The 21087-nt window shown below is 41.9% G+C and overlaps 1 protein-coding gene across 3 annotated transcripts in view; it reads right to left on the bottom strand.

Annotated features, from left to right (window-relative positions):
* The window catches only part of SEMA5A (semaphorin 5A), a 427518-nt gene that overhangs the window by 84932 nt on the left and 321499 nt on the right, over positions 1-21087 (bottom strand). For all 3 annotated transcript variants that reach the window (XM_081053769.1, XM_081053771.1, XM_081053770.1), the window contains one exon: positions 3515-3722. In XM_081053769.1, the coding sequence (XP_080909895.1) occupies positions 3515-3722 (208 nt within the window). The remainder of the gene's footprint in view (positions 1-3514; positions 3723-21087) is intronic.

Here is a 21087-nt window from a genome sequence, read left to right as displayed (position 1 = left end):
GGTGGCATCAGGTTACGTACCTCCCATTGTCATATGCTGTACCCATACCCAGGCCTGTCCTGATCCCCAGGTTCCTCTAAATTCAGTAAATGTTAAATCACTTTATGAAACTAGTACATATATGTGTAAATAAGTCCTCGAGTACAACGGGACACAAGAGAAGGAAAAGTTCCTGTCGCTCTCCACACCCTCAGAGGGAGCCGCCCATTCTGATTGATGAGCTGGATTGTTTACATAATTCCCCATGCTCTTTATTAAGCGGTTTTGCAAAAAAAAAAAAAAAAAAAGCTAAAATGAAAACTTTTACTATTTTTTGAGGTCAAACTTGACTAAACTGTACTTGTAAAATGTTCTCTCAAAATAACTTCCTGAGGACAGCTGTGTGGGGTTACAGCATCATGCTGCTTGTTTGTTCCACGTTGCAAGGCATGCATAGCACAGACGGGGTGGGCATGCGGGGTTTCAGCCTCCCCTGAGGCTCCTGAATCTAGAACAAGTGCAGAATGGAGACTCGTTCTAGAAGAGCTCCTTCTGGTCAGCTGGATCTAGCACAGTCAAGAAGAAACTAATGGGAAGAAGCCTCGACTGGTTGCCAGTAGACTTGCGTTTGGCCTGTCCTGGTTCTAACCAGCTCAGGCTCTCCGTAACACACATGCAAAGTGCCATCAAACACGTCGTCCCTGTAAAATCTGACCACCAGCATGACATCCTCATTGTACCACGAATGTTATATCCTCACTGTACCAGGGGCAACACAGAGAAGCAGATAAACCCTGGGCCTTGGTGGCAGAAAGTCCCAGCTCTGAACCTGGGCTTCATGTCACTTGAGCTACGTGGGCTTGGCCAGGTCACCAAAAACCTAAACCAACATTTGAAAAATGGAGCTAATATGAGACTTTACTCTCAGGGTCTATGATTAAGTGGTGATAAAATCAAGCACACTGCCAGATACATAAAAGAAACTTGTGAAATGGTTTCAATTATTAACACTTATAAACATTTTAATAGATATCCAACTGTGCGTTGCCTTTGAAAAACATTTAAAAAATGGCAAATGTGAATATGACTTGGAAAGAGACAGGTAACTTAGTTAAGTTCTATTTCTCTTCTTAAACATTTCAATTCATTCATAAAACTGATTTACTAGAAACAAATAAAATTACTTACATTCTAGTACAAAAAGTATATTTAACGAAGACATTAGTAGCCACTTGTTACTCAATTGGTATTCTGTTTCTATTCATTGTACTTCTTTAGGCATATTTCTGAAAAGTTAAAATCGTATTTGTCAAAGAAAAAAATATACTATGTTTCACCATAATTCATCCAAAAAAAAAAAATCTGGTCATGTAGATATTTGTTTCTTAAAAATGGATTATTTTCTCCAGTTAAGTTTAACTAGGGTAGGCTTTCTGTCTTTCCGTAGATAGAGGATGATAGAGAAACATATCAGAAAGAATCCAGTGAAACTCTTGAGTTAAATCTTTAGAATTTCTTTTCTCAACTGGAATATTTAAAGGTAAAAAAACCACTACCCCAGCTGAGTGTAGGCACACAGAAGCCACCATCTAGCCCTTTACAGTGAAGCCATAATCTCTCTGAGCGAGTGAACAAGTAAACAGCAGCGAGATTCAGCTCTGAGTGTACCTGTCAAATCTTCTCCCTGCAGGAGCCTGATGTGGACAGACAAGTGGCCTTATTCTCCCTGACAGAAAGAAGGGACTGTGAGCTCCTGTCGGCCGCTGTGCCTGATGGCAGCAGGCTCCTGTGAATTCATGACCAGGCTTGACGTGCAGCTGTAGAAGAGCCAAGAGTGGGCACGATGACACTTGGCTTCTCTGATCTGATGCAAAACTTAGCTTCCTAATCTCCAAGTTGCTGAGCTCCTGTAACCCCGGTTTAGGGAAGGAAAAGCACCATGAAAGAATGGATGGCCTCATGCTTGGCAAGCCACCAACGCTCATTCTGTCACTAGAAGCCCCTGACATGTACCTGTGTCTTCCTGCACGTTAGCCTGTGTCACACCCCCAAAGCAGTCACTGTTTGAACTTGAAGCTCACTGGGATGGAGTTATAAGACTGGTGCCCTTCTAACTGTATTCTCAATTGTGATGGGTCTGTTGGCAAGATCCCAACCCTCCCTGTCACCCACTGGGCAGAAAGATTCCTGCCCTAAGTTACTCCTGCAGGGAACACAAATATGGACAGATTTTAAGCAGCCATTGGTTAAAGTTAGGATAAAAGGAGCTATAAAAGATAGTTGTTCATAAATATCACTATTCGGTATAAATGTTCACAATAGCATTTATTAGCTGGCGGTCCCTAATGTTACTTCTTAACACTCTGATAGCAAAGGAGGCCTGATAGTGTAGACTTCATTTTCTAGCATCATTCAGAAAGGGATATTGTAATAATTTGTATTATCCACCAAACTTTCCTTCTGCATAAGATTACCCACTTTACAGAGTTCTTTAAATTGTACACATTAGTCCATTCGATCCCACTGCAACTCACATGTGTTAGATGAGAAAGGGAGGTTTCCAATACTTCTGTTTCCACGGTAAGAAACAGCACACGCAGGTCTGTAATGTGGCTCTCAGCCTCAGAGCCCAAAGCTGAAGCCTTTGGGCCGCGTTGTCTGAGCAACAGCGATCTGTGTATGGTGTTTGTGGGCAATATATTCAAGCATCCATTTCTACACCGAGTCTGCACTGACGCACTGCACTGGGGGATGGAATCAGTAAGAGCACTGACACCCAAGAACATTGGAGATGGTGCATTCCCCAGAGGCAATCTTCGGGGACCAGGTCATGTACGAGTATGCAACACCCCAACATGAATGTCTGTGGCGCGTACAGGACCTGCCAGTTTCCCAAGCACCTGGGCCTGCGTTTTGCCAAACTGAACTTCAAACACCATTATGGTCAATAGTCGACACCCCAGGGCAGAGGCGCAGACTAGCCTGGGTGGTGAGAAAAGGTGTGATGGCACTCAGCTTCCCTCGTGGCTGCAAGAATCCCCTTCCCTTTTCCTCCCCCAGTGAACCGTGTGATCCAGGACAGCCCAGAAACGGGGTGCCCCGTTGCTTCTTCTGGGGGATTGGCTTTGTGCTAAGGTTGTGCACACTTCATATCATTCTCTGTCTGATATGTATCCAAATTTATGCACAGACACACATACACCACACAAATGAACAAAAATCATTTGCCAGATTAACGCAGGAACACCAACTATCAGTGTTATCACTGAGCGCCATAATGCACTGAGTAATTTTCTATAACCCCGACAGCTGCTCACAGAGTTTAAAACATAGCTTCTTCTCTATGGATACTGGTGGGTTATTCTCATCACAGGAAATCAGTTTGCATCAAAACTCCGCATCCTGGGCTGCGGGACTCACACCATCACGGTCCTGCTGTCATCGACCTCAGTGAGTTCCAGCTCCTGTGCCCACGCGCTGGTGGCATATCTATAAGGGACACCAGTGCCCAGGACAGATCCCAGAACAGTCCTACCTGCGCGTGCGGTGGAAATGGCACCTCTTCAGCAGAATCTTGGCCACATGTTCCCGCAGGCCCACGAACAGGACGCTCTGGCTGTGAAGAATTTGCAGGCTCCTGATGGGCTCCCCCCGCCTCTGGGGGAAGAGCTCCACCTCTTCCAGCAAACAGCTGCCTGAGGTCTCAGTCAGCGGCGCCCGCACTTTCTTAATGGTGCCGTAATCTGCAAAGGCAGTGGGAAAGGAGAGAAACAAGTGGGAAAGGGAGTCACAAGGCACCCATGGTTCTCCAGCCTGGCTGCGGAGAGAATCTTCTGAGGAGCTTTTACAAATACTGATGCCTGGGCCCCACCCCAAACCTATTCAACTGGCAGAGCTGGAGGTGGGCCCAGGCACCAGTCCTGTTCACAGCTGTCAGCAGAGCTAAGGTGCCGTCGGAAGAGAACCACTACGCCGCGTCCTGCTGCAAGTCTGGAGGCCAGAGCTCAGCTGAGCATCCTGTGGCTCCAAGGAGCACTTTGCACCTTCCCGTGGGGAACATCAGGTGAGAGGAACTCACAAGAGACAGTCTGGGTTTCCTAGTGTCAGCAAGAGGGGCTGACACTGCCGCCCAGCAGGGCAGACCCCAGGCCTCAGGCAACTGCCACGATGCTGCACTCTTTCCTTCCTGCCCGGGAAACATATCCTCCTTGGCCTCTCATCCTCCCCTGTCTGATCACCTCCTTCTTCCTTTTCTCTGACGTTCTGCCCGGGGATGCTTTCCTTGGTTTCAACTCCCCAAATTCTTCTTTCCTGTAAACATCCATTCCTGACCTGGTCGCCTCCCATGTCCAGGTTTTCTGCTCACTGTGTGTTTCTGCACACCTTTGTATACCCTTGGCTAGAAGCAATGCCCGCACATGAGTGTCTCCTGAACCAGGTAGACGTCCCAGATTGGCCATGAGGGCACGAAAGAAGAGTCCTTTCGGCCAGGGAGGGGCCTGGCACGATCTATGCCATGGGTCAGACACAGATGTGAAGCTCTGCTGTCCCTGTGTGCTGTGGCAAGGCCCCTGCTGGCAGCCCACACATCCAGGGCCTGAAACCCAGCCTGAAAGACACCTCTCAGAGCCATCATCAATTACACACGTCATCCCAAAGGTACTGACTGAATAAAACTCACGGGGGTCCTGAGTTCCCAACATTCTAGCTCTCATTCTGCACACGCAGAAAATGAGGGTGAAGTGTTATCTAAAGCCAGAAGTAAATTACGAACCTTTGGCTGTCTGGCCGCCCATTGACCATTAATCTCAGAAGACTCTGGACAGAAACTTCTTTTCAGTTTTCTGTTTCTGTGAAAACCCTTAGAATCTGAAGACATTTAAAGATACATATACAGACACATATTATCCTCGATTTATTAAAATATATATACCTGAAACATCTGTATTTATCATGAACTGACTGTGTAATAATGTATGCAGTATTAGTAAACCATTGCTTACTTTTATTTTAAGCTAGCTGGTTAAACATGTTGCTTTTGAGAAAGTTCAAGCATAAACAGAATTATGCTCATGGTGCAATGTTTAAAAACGTGCTACCTGGAACTGTGTGTGAGCACGAGAGAGGGGGGAGCAGCCTGGGATCAGGGCAGCAGACATTTTAACAAATGCACATTTCATAGATTTACGTGTGCAAGAAAAGTTGTATGAGTTTATTGTGTAAGTCAGCTTTATTTTAACTTGGAGACCACAGTTCCAGCTGGTGGGAAATTCAACTTCAGAGATTTCCAGCTCTACCTGCCCAGCATTGCGCCAAACATCAATAAACACACAGCACCAACGTAATGACGGGTCACAAGATGGAAGTTTCGGGGAAGGTGACTTTAGCGCAGATGTCTCAGCCACAATACCCTAAGAAGAGGTCCTCACCAGCAGATGGAGGTGACAGACTGTCACTTCAGAAAGAGTGACAGGCCCAGAGCTTTTGGCTGCCCTTTGGGACATTATGACAACAAGAGACATTGTCTGACCCAGAGGATAGAAAGGGACCACCACCACCCACAAAGGCTCCTATGAGAGCTTAAGTAAGAGACTCCTGGGGTGAAACATTTTATAGCAGTGCAGGGTGGGGGTGGAGCGGGGGCAAAGGAGATGGGAGCCCAGCTGGAGAATCTTCACTGCCTGTCTATTGTTACACTATTTGCATGGGAACCATGGTTACAGAACTAAATCCTACCCAACAGTGTAACAAAGACTCCTTGCTGTTGATTATTTCTTTTTGATGGATTTTTACGTGAGGAACCTGCCCAAATAATAGTTCGAATGTCAATAAGCTCACAGGCATTTCAAATTCTTAAGCAATTGCAGATAAAAGCCCCACATTTTGAAAGATCTTTAATAATTTGATTCAAAAGAAATAACTATCATTGATCATAACTTTTCAGCGTGTTTTCTGCACACCTGCATCTGCTTTTCCAGCTGACTGGGTTCCGACAACACTGCAGGGCTTAACGTCTCAGAGAAGGGTACTCCTTGTAGACTTGCCACCCATGCCTCGGCTGGGTCCTTGACGCCTGAAGCATCTGGTCACAAGGGCAGCCTCCTGAGGCTCCCCCGCCCCTTGGCACCAGGGCCAGCACATCTGGAATTCACCTCCCCCACAGCCTTGTAGGAAGCTCTGTTTCCTGGAAGTCTTTTCTTCCTCAGCCTGCACATTATTCTCGCTCTGTGCCCACAGTTACCTTAGTAGAACACCTCTCTCACCTGGATGTTCCCAGAATACTCCCTCTACTCTCCTCACTGAGCCTGTGACCACGCCCCTCTCCTGCCTCGGACCCTATGTGTGAGGTGCCAACCTGGTACCAGTACTGAGTTATCCACAGGCTGCACCTGGCCTGAACCCTCATAACCTCCTAGCTCCTCTCTCACCGTGAAAATCTGGGTTTAATTCAGACTAGCCACATTCCAGGGTCCAGTAGCCACATGAGGTTGTGGCCACGGGATTGGACAGCTTGGAGATATGCAGAGGTGTCTCAGTGCAGCCCTGGAGAGCCAGGTGCCCACGGGACCCCCAAAGCAGACAACAACGTCACAACCCACAACATGACCAGCTTCATTGGGCTGCATTTCACATTGCACGTTGCCATATGATTTCCTCTGAAGAAATGTTCTTCCTCCACAAATATTTGGCACTCCCTGCCCTGGGCTTTCTATTGCAGGTAAGAGGTTGCAGGTCTTCAAAAGTTAACTGAGGGCTCGCAATAACCCAGCCAGTGAGTGCAGCCCTGGGACTGGAAGCTGGTCCCTAACTCCTCACCTGCCCACAGGCAAGTGACAGATGTCCTGTGAGAGTGAATGCAATTATTGTCAGATCATTTCAGAACCTATGCACCTTTGTCTGACACTTTTGACCATAGGATACCATCTGTCTCTCCATAGTCTGTCTTGACAGCAAAGAAGGCTGATAGGGAAAAAAATGGAATCATTTGAAACGTGGTGTGGGAGGAGAGCTCTGCGGGTCCCCTGGGCCGCCAGGAACAGACAAGTGGGTCCCAGAGCAAATTCAGCCTGAAACATCACTGGAGACAAAAATCACAACACTGCAACGGTCCTATTTGGTCCGACTCCAGGCACATTACGAGAAGGCAGGGTTCTTTGGAAAACACAGTAATGCTGGGAAAAACAGCAGGCAGCAGAAAAGAGGAAGAAAGTATCAGATGGGCTGACGCCGGAAGAGAAGATACGGGCGGGAGTCTGCAGGAGCCGAGCAGGGCTGTGAGGACAGGACATGGTGGACGTCACTCATCCCCAGGGTCGCCGGGAGTCGGAGATGACTGACTAATGGCACGTAAAACGCATAACCTAGCCCCCTCCTCTTGCAGTGTAGCTTCTGTATCACTTTGCTGAGAAAACTAATGACCCTGACTGATCTCCCAAACAGAAAGGTGGAGGTGATGTGAGCTTTCATCACCCACAGCCTGAAGCATCATGTTAAAGCTAATGCAAAACAAGAATAAAAACTGAGATATTCATCCCCAAATGAAGCTAACATGAAGAAGCACAGGTGGATATACACCAAGAACAACAGAACATCCTCATTTTCCTAATTCAGTCTATTTTATGAATCTAACAAGGTAAGTTCTTGGGGACAATGAGTGACCCTGTTGGTATGGTCACCTCTCAACGCAAATCATCTAAGATCGTTTTGTTTTCTAACCTGCAATTCTGAACCGTCACGGGATATTAGGGTTGGAAGGGACCTACAACAATATTTTAAATGTTACAGGTGAGGAAAGCAAAGCCCTGAAAGGTCGAGTTACAAAGATCAGACCACTGGGCCAGAATTTAGGTCCTCTTCATATCCGTCAAGTGCTGGTTTCTAAATCTTCACTGGCGTTTTTGTTTTGAAAGTATGTACAGGGTAATATGTAGTCACCATAATGGGCATCGGTAATTGTATGGCTGAGGATTTCCTCAAAGATCAGGTGGGCTGATAAAACAGTGTATTTAATGGTTGAGGCAAAGATTAAGCCATGATTTATAGACAGGTGCTTATCTTAAAGAATTCAAAGCACAGATAATTAATGTACAAGTGGGGCCATGCCAGGGTAGATCTGACTTTTCTATCACGCCTGGGGCTTTCATTTCCATAAGCTCAGGAAGCAAATGAGAGAATAATCTGATAAAAACAAAATACTTTCTATTTCAGTTCCAGTTTTGAAAAGGTTTAAGGTGACACAAGATTTGTGCAAATAAAAAAGCTGACAATTAAAATAAGACCCTGAAACCACTTATTGCTCTGTATATGCAATGTAAGCTCCATATAATGTAGTGTCTAATGTACATAATTCAGTTATTAGTGGTTGAAAATAAAACCTATGTTTGACTCTGGGGAAAACAGCTGCCATTTTTCTAATGTTCAATGTTCATTTGCTAACTGACATGGATTTAGTAGTTTTAACAAGATTCTGTTTTGCATCTTGATAAAGATGGTTAAGTATAATAATCTCATTTGGTATGAAAATATGCTTTATAATAAGACAAGGACTTAAGGGCTGAACTGTGCCCCCCCAAAAAAAATCCGTATGTTGAAGTCCTAACCCCCAGGACCTCAGAATGTGCTGGATTTGGAGATGGGACCTGCAAAGAGGTAATTGAGTTCAAGTGAGGTCATATGCATGGGTCCTGATCCAATATGACTGGTGTCCTTATAAGAAGAGGGAATTACGAGACACATGTGTACCCAAATGTGAGGACGCATCGAGAAGAGAGGCATCTGTGAGTCGAGACAGACCTCAGAAGAAACCAAACCTGCCCACAAATTGACCTTGGACTTCCAGCCTCTAGAACTGTAAGAAATAAATTTCTGTTGTTGAATCCACCTTGTCGGTAATTTTTCGTTATCTTTGTTATGGCAGCCCGAGCAAACTAGCACAGGGTCCAACTCAAGATTAAGAAACAGAAAAATGGATTTTGTCATCCAGTCTCAAAAGCAGACTGCAGGTTATTTTCCCTAAGATATTATGACTCAAATTCTAATGCAAAAGTATTACATGTGTGTCTTAATTTTTTTTTTACCTTGTATGATTACAACATAAGATTCACATTAACAGACTAGTATTATTCACATATTGACATTTATTTCACTTAATGTCTTATACAGATGGTCCTGGGTTATAAAAGAAGCAGGAGATGATAGTGGACGTGTAACAATGTGGAAAATTGATGCATTTTGATAAACATTATACAGTCATTCATATGGTGATCTTTGGGAGAAAAGAAGAGAGAGCTAATGAGTGCTCAAGAATGAATGGTCAAGTATCTGAGGAAAAGGTCGCTGATCATAATTAATTTGTTTTTGGAGGATCTGTAGAATTTTAGTTCACCAAAATTCAAGAGTTTATGAAAAAATCCTTTTGTAGGAAAGAAAGGAAGGCAGGAAGGAAGAAAGGAAGGAGGAACAGAAAGAGGAAACAGAAACATGGTCAGCTCAATAAAACGTTCACTTCTGCTATGTATAAAATAATTTTTGTTTTTTCAAACTTGTATATAATTGGAATTGCCATCTGCAATTCATGAAAGTTTAAACACTGAAACAAGTAACAAAATGAAAGTCATTATACTCTGTGAGTATAGTGACTCCAATTCTGATGACCTTGAGAACCCTGAGCAAAGAAAAAAAGATGTAGAGAAATTAATTCTTCTAAGAATAGCAGCCTGAAGCACATCCAAAACACAGAAAAAAATATATGCATTTCCTGTAAGGTACAATTAAAAAAAATGTATACACAAATTTTAAGAAAGGAAAACTGTATTAAAATTGTAACACTCAATATATACCGATAACAAAAGATGAATACAAGTCACGTTTGACTTCTGCAATTACAAGAGGTGCTCAGAGTGGTTACCGTCAGCCTCCAGATACCTCTGATTATGGTGAACGACTGCTTGAGCATAGATAACTCTCTTAAAATGTGTATACGTTTTTTGGCACCCTGGTCTGTGTGTAACATATGTGTGTGTGTATGTGTATGTATATCTATCTATCTATCTATCTATCTATCTATCTATCTATCTATCTATCTATCTATCTATCATCTATAATGTTTTTGTTTTGTAAGAAGAAAAAAAGTCATACCAAGAAACAAACAGGGCTAGTTCAGGAAAATGTGGCATAAAGATGCAGGGGTTATTGCAAAGCATAGGACAGTTAAATCTGTTCCCTTGACACCCTTTTTCTTTTATCACTTCTCTAAGGTGTATTGTGTTTTAAGGGAAGATTTATTATTCAGCTTTCTGTGTGCTAAATCCAGTACAAGAAATTAAAACTGGGAAAGGGGCAAGTGGCCGTTTTGACCAGGGTTACCTGTGACAGGGCTGGTGAGCCAGTGCAGACCCTGGGCTGCTAACGTGACAAGCTGAATTACTGTATTTCTGATTGTGCGTTTGACTCTGATCCCCCAACACTGCATCCGAGAGCCATTTTTAAGGTTTGTCTCATGAACCCAGAGGTATTGCAGCAAGAGAAAAACCTTTTGTATTTGCATCAATTGCTGTTCCAACCATTATCCTGAGGTAATGATGTAATGCCCTCTTCCACTCACTGGGCAGCACGTTGCCATAGCAACAGACCATTACACAAAGTTCATCAATTCCGCCGGGTCTTTACCCGAAAGTAGCAGGCAGCTAATACGTTACGAAAGTTCTTTCTTTTAACTTGTAATTGAGCAAATGCATTAAATTGGTCTTGGCACGGGGAGCTCAGCATTACATTTCTATAGTGAAAGGGAATTAAAAGAAGAAAATAGGTCTTCTTGGCTAGTGTATGCCTGAAAAGATTTTAATTAACTTGGTTTATCAGATTCAACTAATGGCTTATTTCCTTCCCCAAGAATATGTCAGCCAGTTTAAACATCCTAGTTGTAAGTTATATGCAATATTCTTTTATGCCAAAGTATCATTTTAAACCATAGTCCTGCATCCTCACCCTCGGCATATAAGCTCAAGGAGTCAGGCACTGGGGGACATAGCCTGCCTCGTGCACTGAGGTCTCACTGTAATCTAGAACAGTGCCTGCACACAGTAGGTGCTCAAGCAGAGCACATGGTCCAGTGTGTGTCACATCTCTGTGTCTCCTTCACCGTGGGGCCCAGCTCACAGGTCCTGGGCCACACAGGGAGCTCATTCATGCAGAGGGCTTGGGTGGGGCCTGGCACACAGGGTGCGTTATGTCGAAACTTGCTATTATTATTTTCTTGCTACTTTTAGCTTATGGATTCGGAGCCCTACTGAAGGTTTGTCCAAAATGAGCAAGCTCCCTGCCTGTCAGTCCTCCCACACATAAAGCAGGAAAGGACACGCTGTGTTACAAGTCTCCACTGCCTTGCTGAACAAAACCTCAAAAGCACCTCTCAGTCCTCTAAATCATAAGCTGGTGTCTGCAGGAAATTTACTACTGACTACTGAAGTTTCCTGTGAATAAAAACCATATTACATTTAAAACGAGAGCACAATTAATAGAGTCCCCTGGGTATCTTTTCTAAAGCTCTCCTCTAACCCCACTGCTTAAATCTAACTCTCATCATTCTGCTAAGGAGGCAATTCAAGTTTCCAGAAGAAAATTACTCGCCGTAGATTTATTGTACCTCAATTACAAAACAGCCACCCAATTGGCAGAGTTGGCAGCCTTTCTCTGACAGTCTGACAGGAATACAGCATCTAAATTACCCTCTCACCCCCAGGGGTGAAATTTATACTGCCTCTGATTCCATTAGGTGTGGATTGGGATGGCTGAGAAAAATCTATACTAAGCACTTTTGTACTTTTGTAACATTAATTTAAAAGAAAAAAGAGAGCTCTTTACTCAATGGGATAAGAAAATTATTGTGTCATTTTTCTGAATTGCTACATTATACTAATGATGAACCAGTGGCTAATGTTTCAAGCTGTTCGGTAGCTAGAGTTTTCACACTTTTTTCAGGCATCATCTTGTTCATTCTTACAGCTTCAACTTGATCTGAGGTCTCCAGTCCCAACCCAAACCTCTCTTTAGCTTCAAAGGATTTCTAGTTAACTGTGAAGTCACTCGCTGCTATGGGGGACGTACACATGCAACTGGACCTCTGCATATCCAGAACTGAGCTGTGTCTCCCCTTTGGCCCAAATCTGCCCATGCACGAAATCCTGAACTCAGTCGTGAGGGTGAAAACTGCAGTCTGACCCATCCTACTTTTCAACTTCATCTCCTGTCTCTACACTCACAAGTCCGGCTAAGTTAAATTTTTCACCTTTCAGAACATGCATGTCTTTCTATATCTGCAGTTTTTGCATAACTTGTGCCTGCTCCCAGGAAGACCCATCCATAACCTCTCCACCAGGCAACCATCTCCCAACCTCCCATGAGACAGCTCCCTCCCCTCTCCTCTGTCTGGCAGGGGTGGGTAGAGCATATCAGACCCTCCTAGTCTAGGAGTCTAGATTAGTGTTCCCCCATCCCTGTGTCTCCGGGATCCAAGGGAAGAAATGCTTGAGCGCTCACGTGCAAAGGATGGGGAAGGATAAGCCTACACGCCTACACTTTTCTTTCTTTTTTTTTTTTAATTTATTAGTTTCAGGTGTACAAGACAAGGTAATACTTAGACAGACGTTCATCATTTATATCCCTCACACTGTGAACCCCCCTCCCCCCATCCATTATCCCTCCGACCTCACACCGAGCCATCACATTATATATATATAATTATAGTTGGCATTCATTAATGTTTAGCTTCTGGTGTACAATGCCATGATTAGGTATCCACATTATCCCTGAGGTGGTCTCCCAAATAGGATGCATGTCCATCGGATACCCAACTAAATCTTTACAACATTATTGAATAAGTTCCCCAAATTAATTTTCAAAAAACCCTGAGGCCATCTTGTGGTTACCAGCTGCTTCCTAATCCCTTCACCTTTCCCCTTATCCCCACCCCCCCACACACCTAACAACTCTTGGTTTTTTCTTTGTGTCCCCAAAACTGTTTCTGATTAGTTCATTCACATATTCTTTTCTTTAGATTCCGCATATAAGTGAGATCATATGGTACTTGTCTTTCTCTTTCTGACTTATTTCACTTAACATAATGTTCTCTAGATCCATCCATGTTGTTGCAAATGATAAGATTTCTTTCTTCTTTATGGCTGATTAGTGCAGCCACTATGGAAAACAGTATGGAGGTATCTCAGGAATCTGAAAATGGAACTACCCTATGATCCAGTAATTCCACTCCTAGGCATCTACCCGGAGAAATCCAAAACTGCAATTCAAAAATCTGTATGCACTCCTATGTTTATTGCAGCACTTTACACAATAGCCAAGATATGGAAACAACCGAAATGCCCATCGGTAGATGACTGGATTAAGAAGCCTACACTTTTCAATGATAGACCTTCAAGGATGAGCAGGCATTTGCCAGCACAGAAGGAAAGGAGAGCATGTGAGGGAGGGAGGGTGTCCTAACCAAAGCAGGGAAAATTAGGGACTGTGGCTTGTGGACATGTACGATTAAATGTTCCCTGGAAGGGTAGTGCATTGGGTTGGAGCCAGAAAGTGATTGTTGGGAAACAGTCCAGTGTATATGTGTCTGTGCAACGCTGTATTGGTACAAATACATAAAACTGGAGGCTCTAAAACCTCCTGTTTGTTCTGGGATGTGAAAACCAACTTCTACTAGTCTTAACTCAGGATCCCCTAAGGGAATTTTACTAATTGTTGACAGCTCTCAATATTTAGCCTCACATGTTAGTAATGCTTAACACATATTGCGAGTTAAAGAAAGAAATCTTTCTTGAGTAAATTTTCCTTTCTCTCAACTCATTTAATTCCTCCAGTAAAACAAAACAAAAACAAAAGAACAACAAAAAGAACAACAAAAAGCCATATTTAATCAGTTTCCTTATATTCAGTTGGAGTTCAAGAGTTAGACTAAAAATAGGTAACAAGAACTGCCCTTCTGTACATTGTTTCAATCTCCAAATGCTTTAATAATTTGAAACAGAGTTAAGCTTTTGTAGCCTTCAGTTTTTCATCTTTATTCATAACTAGAGTGAACGTCAGTGGCATTCCCATGTGAAGCTAGATACTGAGATTCCCCTGAGGCTTGTCTTCATTCTTCCTGCTCCCATGAGCACCCTCCCTGGTCACTGAATTCCTCTAGGAGAGGCATATCTGTGCCATCTGCCAGGTGATCTTAAATGACCCTCTCTGTCTCACAAGTTCTAAGGATTGTGTGGGTTTTTATTTTAATACCCAACCTAAGTATCCTAATAGAACTTTAAAATTAAGCATGGAAGAAAGGAAAAGACTACAGAGGGCTGCATGTCCCATCTAATCATCCAGCATTTGGGATTTATTAGGTTTTCGAGTATAATTTGAGTTTGAGCTCTGGTATCTATAAATGCCCCAGGACATCTCATATTATATTTGAGTTTGCATGAAGGTAAATCAGATAAATTCAACCTTGCAGGTTGCCACATTCAGTACTAATAAAACTGATGGTCTGTCTTACAGTGATAGAAGTTAGACTTATTTCTTTAAAAGTAATTTATTTTACTACTTAGTTGATTACATGCTCATCATGGAAGAAATAGAAAAACCATACAGAACTTAACCATCCAAGCTTAAACACTGTTAGCACTTTCACTCTTTAATTTTTTTTATAAATAATAATCATCAGACTCTGTATTGGAAACACACAGGAAACACTTTCAGTTATATTCAATTTGTAGACTCAGATCTACCACAGTGGCCCCTAAAGTAAATATATATATATATCTTATCTATAGATAGATGATATAGATAAAATATCTTTGAAGACATGAGCATTTTGGATGAAGAGGAGCAGTTAACAAGTGCTAGTAATAATTGTAAAGTACATTTAATGTATTCACCACAATCAGTGAAATGGATGAGAATGGAGAAGCCATTTAATTGGAAGTTTTATTACCTATGAAGACCTATGTTCTTAAGGTCAACAAGAAAAATCTTTTTGTAATAACACCTGCAGATTCATCATCAAGTAGGTCTTTTCATAACTGAATTATCTGTGATGAAAATATCTGCTAAAACTTCTTATGCAAGTTCCTCAGTTACACGCTCTAGTAACTGGTCCTCTCCATCAGACTCGCTTGAAGAAGTTGTCATGTTGAAAGTGATTTGAATGTTCCTTTACAGGACGAGAGATCTGGATTTCACATACAACAAAACCTGGGGCACTGGGTGGACATTACTCAAACCTCTTTGGAATTATGACATCATCACTTCACACAGGAACAATAATATACTAACTAGGTTTTTTTAATAAGCAGGAGGACAGCCAGTTTGGGAATTGTAGACTATTGTGCTTAATTCCAGTAACTGTCATGAAACCTAAAATAGTTGTGTCAAAACTGCATTAGGCAAAATTCATATGAAAAGATGGGTACCTTATAGAGAAACAGTTTGCATTTATTTTCTCCACACTGCTTTACTACCTAGGGCAACTTTCAATCAATCCTGATCATGTGAAACATGAAACAAGAAGGTAGGAAGATTTACATAACTCTAAAACAAAAAAGGCAGGAAGAGAGAAAGCAAGAAGAAAAGAGTAAAATCAGCTGCTCCATAAAACTAGAAATCAACAGCTTCATATTTAAAGTAAATTGGGATATTCACTAATTCATAGCTTATAACTTCATATTATTCTGTGGTTGGAGAACTAGGCATGAGCTACTAAAATTATTCAGAGAACTCATTTAAAATGAAACACATTAAAATACAAGAATTTATGTTCCCATATTTAGTTTTAAAACAGAACAATTAGTTGTGTTTATGCCATTTCAAGTGGTTTGGCATGTATTAAATTGTTTTCAACAGTAGACTTTTCATTTTAATTGGGCCTGACATCAACTAATACTAAAGAACTAATTTTGTTCATTGAGTTCAAGACACAGAAATGTCAGGGGAGGCGGAGGAAGCCAGGCTATGCTTCACACTTGGCTGAAAGACCAGATGCCAAGTGGAAAAGTATGCCCCAGCTGAATTAGTAGCCGAGGGCTGCTCATGTTGACTACTATGTTCTGGATGGCCTAGAGCAACAGAAATTTATTATCTCACAGTTCTGGACGCTAGAAATTAAGGTGGCAGGGCATGCATGCTTCCGTGAGACTCTGCGTAGTATCCTTCTTTGTCTGTTCCAGCTTCTGGCAATGGCTTTGCAATGTCTGCCTGCTGTCACATGTCATTCATTCTCCCTCTATGTGTCTTTCTCCTCTTATAAGGACACGAGTCATATCAGATTAAGAGTTTACATTACTCTAGTATGATTTAACTAATGACATCTGGAGAAACCCTATTTCCAAATCAGGTCACATTGTGAGATACTGGCAAGTGAGGGCTTCAATATATCTTTTGGTGGGGACACAATTTAATCCATACACCAGGTAACTGGGATTTTCCTACGTTGCTATTATTCACTGCAATTATTCTCAAAACTCATTAAATTTTATCAAATATGCACTTAAACTACACAAGGTTCCCTTTCAGCCTTTGGGAACCCTTTACATAAATGGGCACATACAGAACAACGCCACGCTGGGTTATGGATTTCCAATTTCCAATGAGAAGGGCAGAATTTGGAGTGACTATAAACAATCTTTCCAGTGTAGTAGTTTCAGAATTTGATGCTTACTTGTGACAAACTGCAAATTGATTATAAATCCTGAGGGAGATAATTGTTAGAAATGGCAACAGTAAATGAATTATTTAATTTTTGGTGCCCAAAAGGATCTCCCTAGGGTTTCTCAAGTCTTACATACTTAGTCCAAGGGAATGCTGCGGCTAGACCCTCACTCAGCTGCCTCTTCTTCCTCTCTTTAGAAAGGGAGCCAAAAGGCTTGAGAATTAAGTGCTGGAAGAAACTACACGTAGGGCTATAAAAAAGTCAGGGATGGGGTTTGAGCTTTTGTTGAGCTAGTTGCCAACTGTTACTCTTACAGAAGAAACTTCTGGACTATATAGGAGATTGTTTATTTGCTTTTTCTATAAGCTCACTTTAGAAGCATTACCAATTCCTGGATTTTAGTAGCAAGTCACAATAAGAACTCTGTGCTCTATCGGGAAGAGAAGAAAGACAGGACAGGGTGGAACCATTGGTTGTACTTTGCTCCTGACAAAGCTCAATGGGAGATGACAGGCGTCAGTTCCGGGCTCCCAACTGCACCAATGAGGCATCTCCTTCCTCTTCCCTCTGGTTCCGCTGACCCTGACCCCTCGTGACTCTCAGGACCTCACCTATTTGGTGACCCCTTCTTCTGTTCCATCAGTTTTCCCTCTCAGTAAGAGTCCCATCGGTAGTTGAAACATAAAAGCCACATCCACGGGGTCTAATCTCCACTGAAGATGGTCAAAGTGGGACATTCCAAAGAACTAACATTCTTAAAAGTGAATTTCAGTCTTTACCTGATGTTTTTGGAAAATCATTAAACACAATGGATCTCATTTGTTACCCTTAGAAAAGATTTCTTAACATGGAAACCCTCCCTAGCTTCCTTCTATTCCTTCTTCCTGCTTTATGTCCCACCCACAACATTTAATTTTTTTTTGTTGTTCTCTCTCTCTCAAGCTTCTTGAGGGCAGGCAGTCTGTCTGTTGTGTTCACTGCTGAATACTCCCCCAGGAATCTGACACAAAAACCTCAGTTTCTCCCTTCTCAGAAAAGGCTGTCAGCACAAACCAAAAACAAATCAAGAGTGATTCTGGATCGTACCCATTCCCTCCCCTTACATACCTCCAGAATATATACTGAACCTGTCAATGTTTCTCTATAAAAATGAAGGGAAGTGATTCTCAAACTTTTTTCATTATCACTACAGCAGAGAGTTTCACATTTTTTTCTGCAACAGTCCTCCAGCTCATGAGATTGTAATACTAATGATTACGTATTTGTTTATGTAATGCATGTATGTCTATATTTTATACATAAACATAAAATTTCTTTTGTCCCTCAAGAACTAATTTGTGCCACCTTGGGGGAGATATCACCAAGATGGGCATATGTGACTTAGTCTACACCCCCACCTGTCTGCTGGCCACACCTGCCACACGCATCTCCTCCTGGACCTCCTTTATGACTGAAATAGCCTTGATCATCTTCATTACACAATTACGATACAGTGACATGTTACCACAATGCCTATTAATTTTATGTAATTGACAAATCGGGCAGCAAAATCACACCAACGGTGTAGAAAGACATTTGACTCTGATGTTTACTCTGTTTCTACCCCCCGCTGCTACCCTCCCATTCATTCTGCAGGAATAATGGACAGTGATCTTTAAAAACATTTATCATTTCATGTTACTTTCTTTACACAATTTTCAGATCAGTTGTTGTTATTATTATTATTACACTTGAATTAAAATCTTAGTTTCTTAACGTGGTCTATAGAGCATACGCCATCTATCCCTGACTCGGTTCATAGCCATGCACATTTAAAGGGCCTACTCAAATCTCTCCTTCTGCAATCGCCTGGGAAGTAGAGCGTGAAGCAAGGATTGAGGCCTAATGCATTATTAGTGTACAAACCCAGGACGGTGTGAGTGAGGAAGAAAGGGAACGGGTAAGATGGAGAGTGATGCCATGTGAGGTGTTACCAGAGGGCCACTTCCTTTATGTTGAGGACCAAGGGACATCTGCTTGGCTACCTGGAAAAGCTTTCTCTGAACGGCCCATTGGAGGGAAAAGGAGAAAGGCGATCTCTTAGTGGGTACCATCCCATGCCTACCTCCCACTGGGAATCCCCTTGCACTTATGGGTTGTATCTCCTAGTGCCTTCAGCATCTGCTTCAGAAGCCAGGTCCCGCTCCAGTGGTGGCAGGAGGAGCCTGGCCAACTGGACAGCATCGGTTGGAAGAACCTTATGGTCCTGCCAAGGAATCAACCAGCCATGGTGGCAGCTGAGACAGAGCAAATGGCTGAGGGTCCAGGACAGCAGATGGCCAAGGGAGTCTGAGGAGGCGCTTAAGACACGCCCAATTCACAGAGCTGCTCTATGTTGTGAACCATTATCACTCTGCTAACTGTCCGAACTCTTACCTGCTGTCATGCCCTAGACACCTCAGTGTGTCTTTATCTGAAATTAAAATGAATTCTCAGTTCCCCACCCATCCTTTTTCCATGACTTCCTTCTTGAAGTTTTGGTTCTGATTTACTCCTCTGGATAGAGATCAAGGTTTTCTGTTTTTAAAGTAAGAATCACAGATGTTGTATCCCTACATTTTCTACGTGCCTTTATTTTTGAAGGACGATTAGCCTAGACTAGAACTCTTGAATCACAGTTAATTTTCCATATATGTATGTAAGAAACAATTATATATATGTATATATATAACAATTTTATATGTATGTATACATAGGTATATATATATATATATATATATATATATATATATATATACACACACATATATGTGTGTATATATGTGTGTGTGTGTATATGTATATATACATACACACATATATATATATAAAATTGTTTTACTTGAAGTCTGGTATTAAGTGTTCCACTTTATCCCACTTTCTTTCTCAAAGCTTCTCTATCATTTGTTTGGCTGAATCTACCCAGTAATTAGTCTTGTTTTGTGTTTGTAAAAAAGACCCCAGGTATACTATTGAAATATTTTCATTTTGGGGAATAACTGCCTATTCTCTTGATTCTTTATTGAATATAATATTGTTGATTTACATTTTCTTTTTCTTAGAATATTTTAGACCATGCTTCACAGAGTTATGCAGCTACAGAGTATTCTGAGACCACCTACCTTTTTTTTTTTCATCTGTAGGTATTTTTTCTCCTGAATGCCTAAATAATTCTTTCTTTATCCTTGGAATTCAAAAACTTAACCTGGTTACACTTAATGCTCATTTATTCTGAATCAATATTGTTCAAACATGGTGTGCTTTCAAATTTGCCGATTCATTTCTTCCTTTATTTCAGGGATATCATTCCTGATACCTTTGCCTGTCTCTGCCCAGACCACCAAATTTCATTAGAGATAATTTATGACCACATTTTTTTAGCCTAATACATATTTAATCATTTCGAATTAGCTTGCTGCATCTTAAAGCATTTTCTTTCAAATCAAGTCACAGCTCTTTTTCCTACCAGTTAGAAAAATCATACCAGCAACTACTGAAATAAAGAGTAAACATGTCTGATAAGCTCATGTTGGGTAACAGATTTTGCATCTGTATCACAAACAACCGGGAGCCAATCACAATGATTGTCAGTGCCTAACCAGAGAGAGCAGCAAAGTGCATCCCTTAGAGAGAGATTCTAGGTCAAGAAAACCATTATTTCATCTACAATAGCTTTACTTAAATACGGTCCAGAAATGCACAGTTTTATGTTCCCTGAGAGCCTCTCAGAAATACCAACTCTGCACTGAATCAGAATCTCACGGGGTGGGGCTTGGGAACCTGTATTTCCAAGTGTCTTCCAGGTGAGTTTTATCCATGCTAAATTTGAACAAACAACAGTCTAAAATAGTATTCTAGAAATAATAAGGGTTTGAATTAAGGGAATAGATAGTTATGGAAAAATAAATGATGAGCAGAGGTAGCAAAGGGTTCATATCTACAGGACGTGGTGCCTAAATAAGAGCAAGAGAGAGAATATGGGAGAAGCATCAGAGCTCGGCAATGAAGATATTCATTCAATTATAGACACAATGGAATTGAAACCTGCAAAAAAAGAGCTCTCCTCCTAAATGTATTAATCAGTGTCATCAGAGATAATTGAGAAGTACCAGAACTTGGTTGAGGCATAAAATTCCTGTAGTTAGTTGGAATTATCCAGTCAGTCTAAATAAAGTTAAATACCATCTGTGGTATTTCCAGCCACCAGTAGAACTCTTAGTGTTTCGCCCTGAATAACTGACTGTGGTTTGGAGCAGGCCTCTCTTTAGGGCATCACGTATCCACAGTCGTTTCCCTGCTGGAAGGGATCTCACCCACTGCAAACTCCTCCTCCCCATGAGCTTAACCAACACCCTGACCAGTGAGCCATGGGAAGTCCAGAAGAGTTCTCTGCA

This window comes from Rhinolophus hipposideros (genome assembly GCF_964194185.1).
Source record: "Rhinolophus hipposideros genome assembly, chromosome: 7".
Lineage (NCBI taxonomy): Eukaryota > Metazoa > Chordata > Mammalia > Chiroptera > Rhinolophidae > Rhinolophus > Rhinolophus hipposideros.
This window is presented reverse-complemented; position numbering and strand designations above follow the sequence as displayed.